This window comes from Bos indicus, chromosome 7, assembly GCF_029378745.1.
Source record: "Bos indicus isolate NIAB-ARS_2022 breed Sahiwal x Tharparkar chromosome 7, NIAB-ARS_B.indTharparkar_mat_pri_1.0, whole genome shotgun sequence".
Taxonomy (NCBI): domain Eukaryota; kingdom Metazoa; phylum Chordata; class Mammalia; order Artiodactyla; family Bovidae; genus Bos; species Bos indicus.
In genome coordinates, this window is record NC_091766.1 from 78,886,140 (window position 1) to 78,907,347 (window position 21,208).

Below are 21,208 nucleotides of genomic sequence, written 5' to 3' on the forward strand. Positions count from 1 at the left end.
TGTAAAGTGCTTATAATTGAATGAGGGGAATGATCCAGCTCAAATCTATATTTACCAAGGCAGATGATAACGAAATAAATATCAACTGAGATCAGCTTGACCACCTCGAGCCTGAAAACGGACTCAAACAATACCATTCCAGTGAAGTGACGCCTTTCTTCTCCGCTATCCTTTACTAACTCTTAGGTCACACTAATTTTAAATCAAATTCCTCGTCTCTGCTTTTAAGATACCTCAAAAGGACACTGAAGAGAAAAGAAACTAATTAAACCTAAAAGAAATTAAAGTTTAGAAAAGAAAAAAGGCCCACACAAAGAAGAGATGAACAGAAACATGAAATGTGATTTGATATAAAATCCTGGAGGAGAGCATGGCAGCTCACTCCGGTATTCTTTCCTGGAGAATTTCCATGACAGAGGAGCCTGGCCGGTTATAATCCACAGGGTTGCAAAGAGTCGGACAAGAGCGACTAAGCACAGCACAACACACCACAGAGGGTATTAGTATTAGGACATGAGATAGTTTTAATGGTAGATCATATGAATTTGAGGTTTTTTGACTTATTGGCTTGACAGGTCCTAAGAATAACATTCCTGTATTTCAAATAGCATATTTACAGACACACCTTCTCCTAGAACAAGTGCTTCTATAGCTTTAGTTGCACACAGAATTATTTTTATCCCTTTCTCTTTTATTAAAATACTCTTTGAATAAGGCATAGTGCTTAAAAGATTAGATCTTATAGAGAAACATAACATATTGTATTTAAATATGCTAATCTCTTAGAGGAAATGAAGGTTCTCAGCCTGCTCATTAAGAAATAAATTAATTCATCACCATTGCATTCATCATCAATCATCATCCAGTTGTGTCCAGTTTTCAATTAAGTTTTTCCAAACTGCTTTGTGCCTTTACCAAAAGAACCGATTATCTCTGATGATGATTTTTTGTGGGTATTCGGATGTTGATGGCAGTTGAATTGGCATAAACATGCTGAATGTCTTTTTTATTCAAGTAGTTAAGCAGTTGCTGTTCAGTGCATACAAATACGTTATGATGACAAGTTAAAAAAAAAACAAAACTTGATGTTTTAAGATGTATTTTCATGGTCAAATATCCAGCCTCTCATATTGACAGGGACTATTTTACATGAGCATTGCTAACAGTAATGCACGTGGGGAACATTTATTGAATAGGCATTGCTTGTCTGTTCATTCCTTGAAATGATTTTTATTAGACATCAATAAGTTTCTAGTACTGTGACACACTCTGCATATACAAATCAGTCAATGCAACTGACCATATCCCTGCCCTAATGGAGCTTCTAGTCCATTTCGTGTAACTTTCCTTATTCTGAGATATATTTTTACTAGGTAAGACCCCACACATCAGTGTTCGTTATTACACACTCCCTTGCTTTAAAGTAGACACCAAAAGCCATGATCATTTCACCAATGACCCTCCAAGTGTACACAAGTCTGCTTAACACTTGGAGTTAATATGCATTCCATGCCTGAAGAACAATTTCTGACTATCTCTTTAAGATTCCTTGCAGAATGAGGATGTATGAAAATGACTCACCATGCCTGCCACTTATCTCTAGATTCCTATAACATGAAGATGATCACAATCTGCCATCGTGCTGTTAAAATGATGCATAACCCTACCAGCACTCTGAAATGATCGAGTATTATTGCAGCCTCTTACAAGTTGGGCACTGAGATAATTTGGCTAGTGTTGGAGAAAGAATGTTCCACAACCCCTGTGGCTCCCCCTTCATTGAATAAATATGGCATGCTGCTGCTTTTGTTCTCCTTGTGTATAGAAGAGCAATTAATGTGTCAAAAAAGAAAAATCACAAAAATGTGCAGACTTTCTTCCCCCATGAAAATTGCAAGACTACGTTCAATCTGCCTTAAAATTATTGTATAACATTACAGGATGTTGTTATCTTTGAAATATTAGATAACTTGTGGTTGGCATTACATTTCTTATTGAGGTTTCATGACTTCTGTGTCCATTAAGGATCCCACAGTGGGTTCATGTATTTCTTTAAAAATGCCATTGGGCTGCCAACGTTTACGTAGACACCTTGATGTATTGTTTTCTTATTTAGATTGTTTAAATCAAGCATTTTAAAAAAATGCAAACATCTGTCAATTTTAGTTAAGAGAATGGATCATGAATATGGACAGACTGCTGCAGTTCTTGCTCTCTGGTCAATTATTTTCCTGATATTCAAGGACATTCTTAGAGAGGATCATAAAATCTTTGTGATGAGAAGGGAATAAAACTTGTTTTCTATTGCTAGTATTCAGAGGACAGAAAGGGGAAAGAATAGAATTCAAAGGTTTTGTGTTGTGTCCATTTTGTTTGTGCATATAGTCCAATAAACCAAGTTGTTAATAATTCAGTAATCTGTACCATAGTAAATGTCAATAAATATACATGAATTGAATCAACAAATGCACTCAATCTCTTAACAATAAAATTTATTACTAAACTTAGTAAGGAACTTAGTTACTCATAAGCTAGTAATCTAGTTCACTAATTTCTTTTCATAGTTTAAATTAGATCTAGTTCATTATTTGAAAACAAAAAGAATATTTTCATTTTATGCTGTTGAACTGTGCTTATTTTCCCTCTCCTGCTTGAGTATAAGCTCCATGAGGCCTGTAAGGTTTACTCCTGTTTGTGGTGCCCAGGATAATCTGTCACAAATAAGTCTTCCAATTATTATTTATCTTGGGAAGGACCTAGTGTCTTTCTGAAAAAATGTATATATTCAAAAATACAAGTATCTCTGCTTCTATTGTACATTCTATGAGAGATTTTGTTTATTTATTTATTTGGCTGTTCCAGATCCAGTAGCAGCACATGGAATCTTTAGGTGTAGCATATGAATTCTTAGTTGTAGCATGTGGGATCTAATTCTCTGACCAGGGATTGAATCTGGGCCCCCTTTGGGAGCATTGGGTGTGCAGCATCTTAACCACTGGACCATAGGGAAGTCCTGAGGGATATTTTAAAGAACAACACATGTGGTTGCCTAAAACCTTGAAAATTGCACAGAGTGTACATAGTCCAACAACAGAGACTTCATTCTCTGTCCCTTACACAAATCATGGGGCTTCCAAATATCCTGTCTTTGTCAGTCTTCCCCTCTGTGAACAACTGCCCTAATCTCCCATGAGTCATTCTCCAAATTGATTGACTCAATCAGTTTCTCTTTCAAAAAGCCTTTCTTATCTCTCCTTCCAACCTCCTTAGGGTCTCCCATCTATAGTTTGGCTTCCATATGTAACTGTCTTCATGTTCTTATTCAGTCACTCAGTTGTGCCCAACTCTGTGACCCCATGGCCTGCAGCACACCCAGCTTCCCTGTCCTTCACTATCTCCTGGAGTTTGCTCAAACTCATGTCCATTGAGTTGATGATACCAACCAACCATCTCATCCTCTGTCACCCCCTTATTCTCCTACCCTCAGTCTTTCCCAGCAGCAGGGTCTTTTTCAGTGAGTTGGCTCTTTGCATCAGGTGGCCAAAGTATTGGACTGTCTTCATATTAATTTTGTTGACTGATGATGTGCTTATGTGTCAGTTTCTTCCACTAAACCAGTGAAGATCTTGAAGGCAAGGATTGTGTTTTATTCACTGCCATAGCTCTAGTGCCTAAAGGAGTGCATAATACAAAGGGGGTCTTGTCAATGTTGTATGGAAGGAAGGAAAAAGGTGGAAGGAAGGGAGGGAGAGAGGAAGGAAAATAGGAAGGGAGGGAGGAAAGAAAGGATGAAAGGGAAAAGGAAAACACTCAAAGGAAACTCTTCAGTGACTATTATAAAGAAGATGTCTCCACATGTCCTCCAAAGTTCATAGCAGCACTATTACAATAGCTAGGACATAGGAACAATCTAGATATACATTGACAGATGAATGGATAAAGAGGTTGTAGTACATATATCCAACGGAATATTGCTCAGCCATGAAAAAGAAGGATTTTGTGTCAGTTCTAGTGAGATGAGTAAACCTAGAGCCTGTTATACAGAGTGAAGTAAATCAGAAAAAGAAAAGCAAATAGGGTGTATTAACACATATATATGGAATCTAGAAAAATAGTATTGATGAACCTCCTTGCAGGGAAGGAATGGAGATGCAGACATAGAGAACAGACGTGTGGACACAGCGAGGGAGGGAGAAAGTGGGGCAAATGGAGAGAACAGCACTGACACATATACACTGCTGTGTGTAAAACAGGTGGCTGGTGAGGAGTTGCTCCATAACATAGGGACCCAGCCTGGAGCTCTGCGACAATTTAGAGGGGTGAGATGGGCGGAGGAGGGAGGAGCAAAAGGGGGCTGATATATATATAGTTATGGCTGATTTGTGTTGTTGTGAGGCAGAAACCAACACAACATTGCAAAACAGTTTTCCTCCAATTAAAAAAATAAAATTTAAAAAGTTGCCTCCATTGAAGAACAACCATAGGGAGGGGAAAATATAGGATTTTAAAAAATTACTGTAGATGTTATGAGTGTTTATCTAATGAAAGATACTGTCCATTTCCTTCTGTCTACTCCACGTCCTGCCCATTTCTGATAGTGTCTATTCCCCCTTTCTTTGGGTAGCTGTCACCATAAAATTGCAATGAGTTTTAATGGTTACCTATATTGATGAACTAGTGATGTAATCTTCCTTCCTGCTGGTATTAGAATTGTTGCAAGTGTGCTTCTGAGAGTTCAGAAAAAAAATCATCATTAAAGGAAAAAATAAAGAATTATATTATTACTGTGAAACAAGTTTAAATATTCAAGCCTGGGGTCATTTAAATTTAATTAGTTTATCATCTTGTTTTCAAAACATATCATAAAGGCCAAAACAGCATTCTGGTCCTTGAATTAAACATTGTTATGAATTGACTTCTTTGAGTTCTCATAGTAGTGAATTCTTACATAGCGCCTACTATGCCAGTAACTGTTCTGTTTTCCACGATCAACTCATTTAATTCCACAACAGCCCAGTTAAATATAGTTTATGCTTTTTGTAAATGAGGAAACTGAGGCATATGAAAGTTAACTAATTTGTTCAGGGTTGTATATCTTAAGTGAGGTTTAGTTGAAATTCAAACTTAAGTAACTTAGATTCCAGGTTAATATTGTCAAATCTCTCTTAGGATTTATCTGGGAGCCTGGATTATGAAAAACTCTTTCATGACAATAGTTGGAAACATGGTTATGTTTATAAAACAAGCCAATATAGTATTAAAATTTCATTTTCAGGAAAATTGATTAGGTGAGCTTAGCCATTCAAATACGTTATGTGATATAAATATGTTGTTTAGTCACTAAGTCCTGTCCGACTCTTTTGTGACCCTATGGACTATAGCCCATCAGGAGGCTCTGTCCATGGGATTTCACAACAATATTAAGAGATTGGTGATAATCTTCCTCAAAATTCACTTCAGAATAAATCAACGTTGTTGAACCAAGACTGCAACACAAATATGCTTGGAATTTCTCCTGACTTTTCTTGCAAAATTTATGGATTTCAAGTTTGTTTGGTAAACCCCTCCTCTAGCTGGAATGACTAAGAATTGTTAAACCTTGAAAACAAATTGGGAGAACAATAAAGGGGATCTTGGGCATTTCTGCCAAGTGAAAGTGTTAGTTGCTCAGTCATATCTGACTCTTTGTGACCCCATGGACTCTAGCCCTCCAGGTTCACCTATCCATGGGATTTCCCAGGCAAAAATACTGGAGTTGTCAATCCCTTCCCAGGGTATCTTCCCTACCCAGGGATTGAACCCATGTCTCCTTCATAGCAGGCAGATTCTTTACTGTCTGAGTCACCAGGGAACCCCTGCCAAGTGAGGGTCAATTATATATGGAAAGTAAGGGAATTTTTAAAACATTATTTTAATTTTCATTTGGAGATGTTTTATGAACAAACCTGCTTTCAACAAGGTGACCGTTGAATAAAGTGAAGCATGTGTGTGTGTATGCACTCAGTCATGTCCTACTCTTTGTGACCTCATGGATTGTAGCCTGCCAGGCTTCTCTGTCTATATAATTTTCCATGTAAGAATACAGGGGTCTTCCTGACCCAGGGATCAAACCTGTTTCTCTTGCATCTCTTGCCTTTACAGGCAGATTCTTTATCACTGTACCACCTGGGTAGATACGTCTGGTAGGTAAGTGTTGATAATCTTATAATTGAGTTTCCCTGATGGCTCAGTGGTAAAGAATCCACCTGTCAATACAGGAGACAAGGGTTCATTCCCTGGGTTGGGAAGATCCCCTGGAGAAGGAAATGGCAACCCACTCCAGTATTCTTGCATGGGAAATCCCATGGACAGAGAAGCCTGGCAGGCTCCAGTCCACAGGTTTGCAAAATATTTGGACAGAACTTGGTGACTAAACAGCGACAACAAACCTTGTAACGCTCTTCAACTCTTAAGATCTATTTTTTACCCATACAACACTTCTGACACCAAATGCATGAGTTTTTCCACACCAAGAAATTATCCAATTTTCTGTATACATCAACTGGATGTCCTACAATTGGACTCAATTCTGGTACTAACCACCAGGAGTTAGTGTAGATCCCAAGGGTTAAGGGCTCAGTCACTTAATACAGTACCCAACTTCAGATGGCCAATTGCACATTCCGGGAACTTCTGTACTTTTGACTGATCAACTCTTAATCAGGACTCAGGGAGTTTCCTTACTTTTCTGGTTTATTATAAAGGGTACAACTCAAGATCAGCCAAATGGAAGAGATGTATAGAACTAGGTATGTGGGTCCATGTTTCCATGCCTTCTCCAGGTGTATCCCCCTCCTAGGACCTCAAGTGTTCACCCACCTGGAGGCTCTCCAAACCCTGATGTTTAGGGTTTTTATGGAGATTTCATTACATAGACATGAATGACTAAGGTATAACTGATTGATTAACTCCTGGGCCATTGGTGATTGAACTCAATCTCTAGCCCCTCCCTTGTCCCCAGAGGTCTGAGAGTGGAGCTGAAAGTGCCAACCTTCTGATTCCAAGATTGGTTCTCCTGGCAGCCAGCCACCCAGCCTCCTCATCTTTAAGGATTTTCCCAAAGTCACCTGATTAACATAAACTCAAATATGGTTGAAAGGAACTTGTTACGAATAACAAAGGACACTCCTCTCAACCCTGTCACTCAGGAAAGTACAAGGGTTTTGGAGCTCTGTGCCAGGAACCTCATATACATCTCTTATTATGTCATAATAGCATACCAGCATTCAGCATTTATGACTTCTGAGGATGAATTGGAGGAAACTGGAGGAGCAGTCCTTCAGAAGCTGCTGCATAATGACCATTTTCACAGCTTCTTAGCACTCCTTTGGAACCCTGCATGTTTACAGCTAAAAAGCAAGCTCTTTTCTTCTTCTTTAAAAATGTACCTCAAACCCTTTGGTAATATGCGGTTTTCCACTCTGTGGGAGTCCAATAAATCCCTGTTGACTCCCTTCACATTCAACAGCTCCAAGTAGCCACCATGTCCATCCAGGCATTGCACACACTATGGCTTTTTCGCATGCTCCATTTAGATGCCTAATAGTTAAGCCAGTGTAGTGTGTGGGGCTCAATTTTGAACCACTGGCAGAGGCACTTATGTACAACATTTGCTACTTTTTGTCAGAGAAATAATCACGTTGGAAAAGCAAGACACTATGCATGCTTTCAAGCTGTTCTGATTTCTTCTACTTATTTAGGTACCAAGCACTCTATTTTTCTATTTCTTCATGAGGAAATTTACATGGAGCAGGGAAGAAATTTCATTTTGAAGTTTATTCACTTTGAGAACCTGAAGAAGTAGTGGCTTAGCTGACAGCATCACTGAACTTCGAATATCATTATAGCAGTCATTTTAGGTACACATAAACACATAGTTAAGATCTGCTCAGGAATTTGTACAGAAATTTGTTGCATGGAAACCTTTGTGTAACAGTGACATGAAAGCTGCACTTCCCAGGTGGCACAGTGGTGAAGAACCCGTCTGTCAGTGCAAGCGATACAAGGTGCATCCCTGGGTCCAGAAGATCCCCTGGGTAGTAAATGGCAACCCACTCCAGTATTTCTGCCTGGAAAATTCCATGGACATGGACATGAGCCTAGTAGGCTCATACCATGGGGTTGCAAACAGTCAGACATGACTGAGATGCAGGCAATGTGAAAGATAGTAGCAGAGAGGTGTCTTGACTCTCAAATTGGGAATTAAATCAACTGTCAGGCTCATAGGTTTAAAATGGATAAAGTCTTAATATAGGTCTCCAATTTGTAGCTGTTAAATAGTGTTCAGCTGAAAGGGAGCGTCTCAAAAACAGCCCATGGTGAGAATATGCGTGTTAGGCATTTCTAGCACGTGTGCTCAGTCCCTCAGGCACATCCGTGTGTGACTCTTTGCAACCCCATGGACTGTAGCCCACCAGGCTTCTCTGTCCATGGAATTTTCCAGGCAAGAAAACTGGAGTGGGCTGCCATTCCTTTTCCAGGGGATTTTCCCGACTTGGGGATAGAATTCAGGTCTCCTGTGTTTACTGCTTTGGTAGGCGGGTTTTACCATGGTGCCACCTGGGAAGCCCCGCTGGACATTTCTAGATACGTCTGTAAAAGTCCATTAGGCAAATAATGTGTGGTAGTAAACAGAGTGGCTTGTCTTGTCTTAGCAGTGTTTAGTGATTTGGACTACATTGAGTTTATAATTGTTTTGACTCTTCTGGACATTACAGTAAATGAACCTATATACATATGTATGGACACACATGTGTATATTGATTTTAATTATGATGTCATTGTATTCATTTAACATGACAAAATTTGGATCAGTTTGACTTTAAGAATGAAGTTAGAAATATTTTCTTTTTGGTATTTGTTAGATGTTTATTAGATAATTAAATCAATGCTTAATCCCCTTACCCAATTTGTAAAACTGTCTAGCAAAACAAACAAACAAAAAAACATGTCACAATTATCAGATTTGCCTGAAATTCATAGCATTTCTAATAGTCACCTTTTCAAATCTATGCTTTCACCTTTACATTAATAATATCACCAAATAGAGTTTCTGCCACTGCTGTAGAAACTGTAACAAATTCAGTCCAACCTGAAATCAATAGGAGCTGCTTTCAGCTTGGTGAAATACAAGGACAAGGTCTCTGTGCAGAAAAGAAGCCTGAGCACTGGTTTCCTACTAGAGATGAATATTTCTGTTGATACTGTCCAGAGCAGACATAGCCTGTCAATAATCAATTGATCTGAAGCCAAATGATAAAGATGACAGATGGATCTGTTCTTGTGTTCAGGTGTTGAAGAATAGGGTGTTTGTTTTGTATGTGAAAATGACCCTTATTAAAGTGATTGAACCAATGACAGATTTTGTTTGGAACATGTTTTTAAAAACCTGCCATATTTTCCATGGGCTGAAAATACTTATACTTGTGTAGTGTATTGGCAGGTCACGCACCACACAGGTAACTATAGAACTGATGATACCTCTCCACTGCCTGTGTGTGTCTGTGTTAGTCGCTTAGTTGTGTTCTACTTTTTGCGACCACATAGACTGTAGCCCACCAGGCTTCTCTGTCCATGGGATTTTCCAGGCAAGAATACTGGAGCTGGCTGCCATTCGCTTCTCCAGGGGGCTTTCCCAGCACAGGATTCGAATCTGGGTCTCCTGCATTGTAGGCAGACTCTACAATCTGAGCCCACCAGGGAAGCCCCATTACCTGGTGTTGTGCTAATTTGGTATGAATCTGGGCTTGTGAATGTAGGAAATGTGTGTCAAAACACAAAGAATTTTAATATTTCTTTAATTAAAAAACCAAATTTTGTAAAACTTAAACCACAAACTAGTGTAAACTTGATTATACATTTGAATTTGTAGGCATTTTAATTATAAGGAAAATTCTGTATTGTAGTTTAAAAATCTCTTATTTTTCTGTGAAAAAATATCTTCTGATTCTGTCTTTGGCTTATCAGAGTAAAGCATTCTTATGGGTATGTGCTAAGTCGCTTCAGTCCTGTCTGACCCTTGCAACCCTAGAGACGGTAGCCAGCAGACTCCTCTGTCCATGGGATTCTTCAGGCAAGAATACTGCAGTGGGTTGCCATTCCCTCCTCCAGGGAATCTTCCTGACTCAGGAATTGAACCTGCATCTCTTATGTCTCCTGCATTGGCAGGAGGGATCCTTACCTCTAGCGCCACTTGGGAAGCCCAAAGCATTCATATTCACTGTCAATTGATCTGTCATGATGTTCACACAACTTCTGTGTTATCTTTTTTCCACTGTTGTTATTTACTACTAGCTGTGTGACCTTGTACAAGTTGCTTAACTTCTCAGTTACATAATGGCCTTGTTTGAAAAACTGGAAGAAATTAGAACCTTATTTGCCTATTTGCCTGTAGGTACAAATGAATTATTACATTTAAAGTAAATGTAAGAGTGTGGACCACATAAAAAGTGCTGAATACGTACAATCTACATTTATTAAATATTTCAACTCTGCCCCATGAAAGTGTAAAAGTCATACCTATTATCTTATAATCTTTCATAAAGATTATAATGCCTAATTATATCATAACCACCTTGATAGTCAAGTTTTTATTATATATCTTCTCTGATATTGCTGTTGAAGTGGTAAAGACATAATCAGTTGTGTGATGGGGTCCATTTTGTGGATCCACATTAAGTATTCACTAGAATGTACATAGATTTTGCTCTGTCAAGAGAACCAGTCTAAGCTATGAAACAAAACAGACAAACAAAAATTCACTTATTCAGGGATCTGCCCTGTTGTGACATGTAATAATATATAATAATATAGTATGTATTTTTAGTACATATAATTGATAGTACTATTATTCTTTACTGAGCAAAATTTTCCAAACTATGTTTTGTGAGATACTATGTCCAAAAGAGATTAAGAATCCCCTTCCCCACCCAATTCTATGGTCAAATAATACTGAGAATATAGATTAAAGAATCAAGCTCCTGAGAATTCTCAGAACTTTTAATGTGGTAATGTGCATGAAGATCATTCAAAAAGGGGAGGTGGCAGTTTTCAGACTTTCCGTGAACCCTTTCTTGAAGGAAATCTTTAGAGCATCTTTCAGATTTGGGAATTGCTGCTCTAAATCTGGGACTGGACCCGGAGGCCCAATATAGTTCTTCCCCAGTGATGCCACAGGGCTGAGATAGTTTACACACCATGAGGATTCCCCAATTAAGTACTGACATGTGAGAATGACTTCCAAAAAAAATAAAATCAGATCAAGCCAACTTAAGGACATCCCTGTATTTCTGTCTCTGCCATTCATTTGTGTGTAAGCACACTCACTCACGGAGAAGGCAATGGCACCCCACGAAAATCCCATGGACGGAGGAGCCTGGTGGCTGCAGTCCATGGGGTCGCTACAAGTCGGACATGACTGAGCGGCTTCACTTTCACTTTTCACTTTCATGCATTGGAGGAGGAAATGGCAACCCACTCCAGAATTCTTGCCTGGAGAATCCCAGGGATGGAGGAGCCTGGTGGGCTGCAGTCCATGGGGTCTCACAGAGTCGGACACGACTGAAGTGACTTAGCAGCAGCAGCAGCACAGTCACTCAAGCAAAAAAGCAGGAATCCCAGGGAAACTGACAGGGAGTTTGCTGCACGTGTGTGGTCATGCAGCATGCGTGGAAAATGACATGATGTCTCAGCATCCCTGAACGTGTTGGCTTAGGCTCTTACCTTTCCTCTAAATGATTCCCTGGGCCCCATACTTTACTAACTGCTTCTGTTGTCACTCTTGAGTTGTCTGGGTATAGCTAAAGCAAAGCCCTTTAATTTTATGACTTTCAGATGTCTTGTTAGTGGGCAAATGAAGTGACGGGACAAGTGCGTTTTGTCTAGTTGCTAAGGAATAAAAATAACAAGTGCCTTTATTACTTTGCTGACAATCTATTTATAAATTTCTGAAGGAGGTGCCTGCAGAGGAAAATGTGCATGTGTTTTGGACATACCTGAGATTTCTCAAATGAAATGATTTATTGATGGCCCCTGCTTTACGCAACTTTGGTAGCGTGCACAAATATTGTTCCTACATTCAAGGTAGGCTTCAGGCTTGGTTCTTTAATGGCCTGGCCATTACAGAAATGACGTATGGGGATGGCTGTTTTGTTCTTCTCCTTTAGGCCCTTACAAATACTGAATTACATTCAGGCTTTCCAAATAGCATAGTGTTACCATCTTCACCACACAAGAAGCAAACTTTTTCTTTATTCCTTCCTTCCTATCTATAATGTTTACAGTGTTTTTTTTTTTTTTAGTTAGTATAATAGAAATTAATCCATGAAGTCATTCTTTGAAAACTGAATGTTTTCTTGATTTTCATTTGTCCCTGCTCCTCTTGTACTTTCCTGGTAGCTCAGATGGTAAAGAATCTACCTGCAATGCAGGAGACTCAGGTTCAATGCCTGGGTCAGGGAGATCTTCTGTAGAAGGGAATGGCTGTCTACTCTAGTATTCATGCCTGGAGAAATCCCATGGACAGAGGAGCCTGGCGGGCTACAGTTCATGAGTTCACGAAGAGTTGGATTTTGCTTCTCCTTATATCAAACTCTTTTATTAAAATGAATTTTTACTGCAATATCGTTACTTTGCAATGTTGTGTTAGTTTCTGCTGTACATGAAAGTGAATTAGCTATATGTTTACATATGTTGTTGCTATTTAATCACTGAGTGGTGTCCTACACTTTGAGGACCCCACAGACTGTAGCCCACCAGACAGGCTTCTTAGTGGGATTTCCCAGATAAGAATACTGAAGTGGGTTGCCATTTCCTTCTCCAGGGGATCTTCTGGACCCAGGGATCGAACCTGCATCTCCTGCATTGGCAGGCAGGTTCTTTACCATTGAGCCACCACGGAAGCCCCATGTTTACATATATCCCCTGTTTTTTGGATTTCCTCCCCATTTAGGTCACTGCAGAGCCCTGAGTAGTGTTCCCTCTGCTACACAGTAGGTTCTCATTAGTTATCTGTTTTATATATAGAATCAGTAGTGTATATATGTCAACCGCAATCTCCCAATTCCTCCCACCACTCCCAGCCCCTACATCAAGCTGCTTTTGAACTACAACTCAGAAAGCAGCTCTTCTCATGTGAACCTTTCATTTATTTCATCACCAGAAGTTGGGCCCCCCACTGCTGGGAAGGGCGGATGGCACGAAAAGCATTGTGGGTCCTGACATGGAAATAAGCAGTTCCAGCCACGTTGCTCTCACCTGCTGAGAATCTCAGAGAGAGCAAAAACAGCTTTCCTGGTTATGCACCTGGTTTTAGCAAGCCCTTACCTAGAATAAAATGATAGTTGAAAAAATTGCCTGGACTATGAGAATTTTGAGTCCAAATGGCTAGACTTTGCACCTGTTGCTGTCTCTGTCATATTTAAGTCGCATGTTGGTTGTATTTTAAGAGTGTTTAAAACTGAAGGGAAAGTTGAGGAAATGGTAAAATATGGTGACCTGTGGTTTATATGTGAATGCTATGGTATTCGGAGAAGGCAATGGCACCCCACTCCAGTACTCTTGCCTGGGAAACCCCATGGACGGAGGAGCCTGGTAGGCTACAGGAGCCAGGTAGGCTACACAACGCTCAGTTGTGTCCGCTAATAGTCGGACATGACTGAGCGACTTCACTTTCACTTTTCACTTTCATGCATTGGAGAAGGAAATGGCAACCCACTCCAGTGTTCTTGCCTGGAGAATCCCAGGGACGGGGGAGCCTGGTGGGCTGCCGTCTATGGGGTCGCACAGAGTCAGACACGACTGACGCGACTTAGCAGCAGCAGCTATGGTATGACCAACTTTTGAAACCCACTTTTTTTTAATGAACTAAATTGCTATTTGTTTTCATGCAGGTGTGACTCATAATATCCCAGCATCCTGAGTTAATAAAGCAATTTTGTAGGCTCACATACCATTGATAATGCTGTAATAAGTTGGCAATCTGTTATAGTGGAGAAAATATCTTATATAGTCACGTCTGTGCTTCCATTTACTTTATACAAAGAAAGACTTCCATCCTGCTATTGTTCTCCAGTATATAGGTTTCAAAAGGCCTCTCTTCCCTTGAAGACAAAAAGCTACCACATGATTTCAAGATAGAGTAAATAAAAGTGGAATGAGGGGTGTTTTTTTTAATTGAAAAGTACCTCGTATATTTTATTTATTTTTTACTGGAGTATAGTTGCTTTACAATGTCCTGTTAGTTTCTTTCTTTTTTTTTTTAATTTTATTTTATTTTTAAACTTTACATAATTGTATTAGTTTTGCCAAATATAAAAATGAATCCGCCACAGGTATACATGTGTTCCCCATCCTGAACCCTCCTCCCTCCTCCCTCCCCATACCATCCCTCTGGGTCGTCCCAGTGCACTAGCCCCAAGCATCCAGTATCGTGCATCGAACCTGGACTGGCAACTCGTTTCTTACATGATATTTTACATGTTTCAATGTTATTCTCCCAAATCTTCCCACCCTCTCCCTCTCCCTCTCCCACAGAGTCCATAAGCCTGTTCTATACATCAGTGTCTCTTTTGCTGTCTCGTACACCGGGTTATTGTTACCATCTTTCTAAATTCCATATATATGCGTTAGTATACTGTATTTATGTTTTTCCTTCTGGCTTACTTCACTCTGTATAATAGGCTCCAGTTTCATCCACCTCATTAGAATTGATTCAAATGTATTCTTTTTAATGCCTGAGTAATACTCCATTGTGTATATGTACCACAGCTTTCTTATCCATTCATCTGCTGATGGACATCTAGGTTGCTTCCATGTCCTGGCTATTATAAACAGTGCTGCGATGAACATTGGGATACACGTGTCTCTTTCTCTTCTGGTTTCCTCAGTGTGTATGCCCAGCAGTGGGATTGCTGGATCATAAGGCTGTTAGTTTCTACTGTACAGCAAAGTGAATCAGCTGTACATGTACATATCCCCTCTTTTTTGGTTTTTCTTGCCACTTCTTAGGTCACCACAGAGCATTGAGTAGAGGTCCCTGTGCTGGACAGTAGATTCTCATTAGTTATCTGCTTTATACATAGTAGTGTATATATATTAATCCCAGCGTCTCGATCCATACCATCCCTCCACTTCCCTCCTTGGTATCCACACATTTGTTCTCTACATCGTGTCTCTCTTTCTGCTTTGCAGAAAAATTCGTCTGTACCATTTTTCAAGATTCCACATATATGTGTTAATATATAATATTTGTTTTTCTCATTCTGTCACTCTGTATGACAGTCTCTAGGTCCGTCTGTGTCTCTGCAAATGGCACAATCTCCCTCTTTTTTATGGCTGAGTAATACTTCATTGTATATATGTACCATATCTTCTCTATCTGTCGATGGGCATTTAGGCTGGAAAAGCCCTTCATTTAGAATGAACTCCTTTCCTACTTACCAGGTAATGATTTATATTTTTCATAGAGTACTAAAATATGAAACATCCCAACTACTACCAAATTTTTAAATAATGAAGGTATGAAAATAGTTTATACATAAATAACCAAAGATAATAAAGGAATGTGGAAAAAATCCACAGGTGAGTGATCTTTTGCAGTCAGTAAGGACTTTTAGACTTGTATTTTGCCTTCTGATGTCTGGTTTGGAAAAAAGCAATTTAGGGAGGGAGATATTTATATATTTATATGACCACAAAGGGCTGTAATTGTTAATTACTTATTATCATATTAAAGCCCATCATCTGTATTATAGAATTAATACTTAGAAATTAAGAAAAGGATTATAAAATTAATTGTCCAATTGGTTTGGAAGGTAAGATTTTTATAAATCTAACTAAAAGTTTTATCAACAGGAATACCTTCCTGTTGCTCATTTGATTAATAGCTTTGTCTTACAATATCAAGATATGGGGGCTGCTAAGTAACATATAAATTAATTGAACTCTGTAATGAAATAACAGTTTAATTAGTCATTTATGATGTACTGATATAATCAGAAAGGAGAGAAAATTCAGCAGAAAAACACCGCATTATCATTATTCTCATTTTCTATTTTTTTTCCCTATCACAGGACAAATCAAAGTCATTTTGTTCAAGTTTTTTTTGAGTTTGAAATTTGTGCCATTGCTTTACTGAAATAACAGATATGTAAAATGTATTACTTATTTGCTCTTAATTTCTTCCTCATGTGTTAATCATTTTATTCTAAAATAAAACACAGACACAGATGGAATGAAACAAATATAGAACTTAGGAAGTTACTATAAGGCAGTATCATTGTAACTCCAATACTTTGGCCACCTGATGTGAAGAACTGACTCATTGGCAAAGACCCTGATGCTGGGAAAGATTGAAGGCGGGAGGAGAAGGGGACGACAGAGGATGAGATGGTTGAATGGCATCACCAACTAGATGGACATGAGTTTGAGCAAGGTCTGGGAGTTGGTGATGCACAGGGAAGCCAGGTGTGCTGTAGTCCATGGGGTCACAAAGAGTCAGACATGACTGAGCAACTGAACTGAACTGATCATTGTAACTACCACTCAAGCCAAGACATAGAACTTTGTCAGTGCATGTCACCCCTACCCATAAGTCCTGTGCATGTCACATTCATCATACACCCCTGCCATCGCTCAAAATCTGATCTAATTTTATATTATCACTTTTTAATGTTTACTTATCACCAGGGATGTAAATATTCGTAGATGTCATTTTGGGGGACTATTTTTAAGTCCATTTTAGTCCACAATTTCCCCTTGCATCCTTTAACTGCCCTTGCAATAAATGGCCATTTATTTGTTTTTAAAGCAATGATTCTGACTTTATAAAAGGCAAACTATCCAAATAGCCAGCATCAGAAATTTCTAGAAGGTGCTTTGTAAGTGTTCAGTGAATTTCTGGTCTTTCTGCTACCCATCTTGCAGTTCTACTCAGATAGTCAAGCCCATCTGAACCCAAGTATTGCCACGGTGACACTGTGCCCAGTGATGGAATTCTGAATTATACGAAAGGTTGGTGCTGCTCTGTCCATCTATTTCTGCAGAGGGAAGATAGACAAGGGAAGGCTTTCTCTCTGCAAATACTCATGGTGTGACCCATTTGAGATACAAAAAGTCTCAAGAGGTTATAATTCAGAAAGCTGGATGAAATGTACAAGATTGGGAGGGAGAAGGCCAGTGCAGACTGACAGCATTCTCTTGATGGGCAGGTGCCATGTCTCAGGAAAGAAAGGAAAGCAGGAAGTGCTATTTTGGCACCTTCTCTGTGCCACACTCTTGTGCAGGTTTTAAATCTTTTCTACAATATCAGTGAAGAGTTAACACCTTAGTTTTGCAGGTGAAGAATCTGAAATTTTTTCTCACCAAGAAATAACCTTCTAACTGATCTAGTTCCTGTGTATGATCTTTTTAGAAAACTTAAGTCTGGTAATGCCACTCTAGCATCCTTTGCACTTAGAAGGAAGCCCAGACTCCTTCTTGGAAGTGTTGGTAAACAGAGCCAAGGATTGACCCCCTTGCATGTTGTCTTGTTTTGGATCATCCCCCCTGCCCACTCCCAATCACTGAGCTCCAGCCATATTGAAGCTACTGCTTAGGTCTATCAAACTCATCCAATACATTGCAGGAGGCTATAGCTTAGCCATGTTTAAATTGGTTTGGGGACCTTTTTATTTGCCTTTTCCTCTTTCTGGAATATTTTACTGGCACATTTCGTTTAGCTTGATCTTACATCTTATTCAGACCTCAACTTAATTGTTACTTCCTCAGGAGAACTTGCCTGCCCATTCCATCTACATTAGCTTTTCCCTGTAGTAATTATCTCCTTCACTTACTCTTTTTCCTTTCCGGCACTTACCAACACTCTAACTATACATGTATTTGTTTATTGTCTGTCTTCCATCTGACCCTGAGTGTGGGGTATGTCTGTTTTGTTTTCTGTGTCTAGTTATCCCAGGGCCTGGAACACCACAGACGCTCAATAAATATTGGTTGGAATGCAAACTTGAAAGGAGGCTCAGAGACATGAAGAAACTTCTCCAAAGTCACACAGCTAGCAAGTTTCAAAGCTAGAAATTTAAAAATACATCATAAAACCCATGCATTTTCAACCCTAATTGACTTTTCTAAACTGTGTTCCTTGGACAGTAGTGTCCTGATATATCTTAGTAGATGTTCCAAGAATTTTTTAAAAATCTTGATCAAATAAATCATGGATATTATACAATTATTGAAAGAAAATTGAACATCCTTCGTATGGGACATGTGAGAGACTTTAATATGCAGATATGCACTGTAACTCTCTAAGAAACTGTTACAGTATGCAGCATTCTTATTAGTGTTTGACCATGATTTACTTCTTTCCGTTAAACTCATATCTTGTGGGACACCAGCATTCAGCAGGAGCCAGGGTGTGAATGACTCCATGACACCCTGCTTCTCTTAGGAAGTGAGTAAGCAGAGATTTCTATCAGTGAATTGTCTTAGTATTCATGTATATGTGTACACACGTGTATATTTGTACATATTTAAGTTTTATGCTTTCTGTCCTATTTCCTGCTAAAAATATTGGGGAGATTTAGCTTAAGAAAGCAAAAATAGAAATGAAAGAAAGTAAACTGGGGGCCGGCCAAGCGGTGTCAGCCGTGGAGGGCGCCGTGCCTTCGCCACCCGGAGCTCGCCCTGCTCCGGCGCCCAGACCGCGCGTTTGCAGGCGCAGCGTCTTCAACGGGGAATACCGCTTCCGCTTTCCGGGTGTGGCCGCGAGTCGGGTTGCTCTGCTGTGTTCCATCTCCTCCTAAAGATGCATCCTGACTTATCTCCACACTTGCACACTGAAGAATGCAACGTCTTGATTAACTTGCTTAAGGAATGTCACAAAAATCACAGCATTCTGAAATTTTTTGGTCATTGCAATGATCTTGATCGGGAGATGAGAAAATGCTTGAAGAATGAGTACATGGAAAAGAGGAACAAGAGCAGGGAGCTTGGCAACGCAATGCGAAAGAGACTTTTTAATCCTCCAGAGGAATCTGAAAACTAGATCTTATTTTCATTGGATGCCTTGCCTGAGAGAAGACCCAAAGACTCTTGGTTGGTAACTGAAGGAATCCTGTTGCATTTGGTCTCTAAAATCTTTTGCATGGAAAGTGACCCATGAGAAATCAAGCCTTGGAGAAGTATGGAAACCCTGGATCTGGAATGTTTGTTAGGCAGAGCTGTTTGTACCCTCCCTCCTCTACTAACGCATCTGAGACTTCTGTTTCTTCCCTTTGCCTATGACCTGTTAACATTTGAGTACCTTAACCTTCAATAAAACTATTGATTCTGATAAAAAAAAAAAAGTAAACTGGTGTGTAATTTGGATTATTGTAAAGAAGATATGAGAGATGTATTTAAAGAAATAACTGATTAGAAAATACAAACTAAAGAAAGTGACGTGGCTGGGAACTTAAACTGATAAGCATTCTTCCCCCACGTCAGCATGCTATTAAACGTGACTGATCTTAAATGCTGACTTCCCTTAATGGAGAAACTATGAAATTACAAAATAACAAATGTAATCACACCTTAATCTTGTTAAATTGAAACACTGTAATCTACATTCAAATTTCACATATGGTCAATCTTGCAAGAGCTGGTTGGATGAGCCAAAGCACTATTTGGAATTTTAAATAGAGTTTTTCCTACCTCTTCAAAGCCCATTTACTTCTGTATGAGAAATATTTCTCTGGGACTGGAGTAGGGAACCCCAAGCCAAAGAACAAAGCAAATAATTTTTTTTTTTTTGTAATTGAAAGGAAAAAAAAATAAGTTGATTTCCAAAAGTCTGACACTCATGACCAGTTCTATCATAAAGAAAGCAAAGTGCATTTCAGAAGAGTGTTGAAATTATGTGAGGAGAATACAGGTTTCAGCTGTATCTTGCCAATGCTGTATTACAGTCTGTTGACAGATGTGATTTTTAAAATAACTAAAGCATTGTTATCTATTGCTGGCTGAGTGTGTATGTTAATTGAATTAGGTGCAATGTGATAGGAAGCTCTTGACTTGTCTTGGAATACGCATTAGTGGGGAGCTTCAAGGAAGAGCCATGCTCATTTGATTTGCAAAATATAGTAACCGTTTAATCAGTGGTTAGCTGAGCAAAGAAGAGAAGCTAAAAGCAAGGAGAAAAGGAAAGATATACCCATTTGAATGCAGAGTTCCAAAAAATAGCAAAGGGAGATAAGAAAGCCTTCCTCAGCAATCAATGCAAAGAAACAGAGGACAACAACAGAATGGGAAAGACTAGAGATCTCTTCAAGAAAATTAGAGATACCAAAGCAAGGGAACATTTCATGCAAAGATGGGCACAATAAAGAACAGAAATGGTATAGACCTAACAGAAACTAAAGATATTAAGAAGAGTTGGGCAAGAATACAAAGAAGAACAATACAAAAAAAGATCTTCATGACCCAGATAACCACGATGCTATGATCACTCACCTAGAGCCAGACATCCTGGAGTGCGAAGTCAAGTGGGCCTTCGGAAGTATCACTATGAACAAAGCTAGTGGAGGTGATGGAATTCCAGTTGAGCTATTTCAAATCCTAAAAGATGATGCTGTGAAAGTCCTACACTCAATATGCCAGCAAATTTGGAAAACTCAGCAGTGGTCACAGGACTGGAAAAGGTCAGTTTTCATTCCCATCCCAAAGAACCGGCAATGCCAAAGTATGTTCAAACTACCGCACAATTGCACTCATCTCACAGGCTAGCAAATAATGCTCAAAATTCTCCAAGCCAGTCTTAACCAGTATATGAACTGTGAAATTCCAGATGTTCAAGCTGGACTTAGAAAAGCCAGAGGAACCAGAGATCATGCCAACATCCAATGGATTATCGAAAAAGCAAGAGAATTCCATAAAAACATCTACTTCTGCTTTACTGATATGCCAAAGCCTCTGACTGTGTGGATCACAATAAACTGTGGATAATTCTTCAAGAATTGGGAATACCAGACCACCTGAGCTGCCTCCTGAGAAATCTGTATGCAGGTCAAGAAGCAACAGTTAGAACTGAACCTGGAACAACAGACTGGTTCCAAATTGGGAAAGGAGTACATCAAGGCTGTGTATTGTCACCCTGCTTGTTTAACTTCTATGCAGAATACATCATGAGAAATGCTGG

At 39.3% G+C, this 21,208-nt stretch overlaps 2 protein-coding genes across 3 annotated transcripts in view; both read left to right on the top strand.

Annotated features, from left to right (window-relative positions):
* The window catches only part of LOC139184221 (teneurin-2-like), a 451,142-nt gene that overhangs the window by 183,525 nt on the left and 246,409 nt on the right, over positions 1-21,208 (top strand). The gene's annotated exons all lie outside the window — the stretch shown is intronic.
* On the top strand, positions 18,653-19,384 carry LOC109561314 (COX assembly mitochondrial protein 2 homolog). Its single transcript, XM_070793963.1, has one exon. The coding sequence runs from the start codon at positions 18,839-18,841 to the stop codon at positions 19,076-19,078; it is 240 nt and encodes a 79-aa protein (XP_070650064.1). The 5' UTR covers positions 18,653-18,838; the 3' UTR covers positions 19,079-19,384.

What these genes read in the sequence shown, in the direction of transcription:
- LOC109561314 (XM_070793963.1), top strand. Translation starts at nt 18,839, where the DNA reads ATGCATCCTGACTTATCTCCACACTTGCACACTGAAGAATGCAACGTC.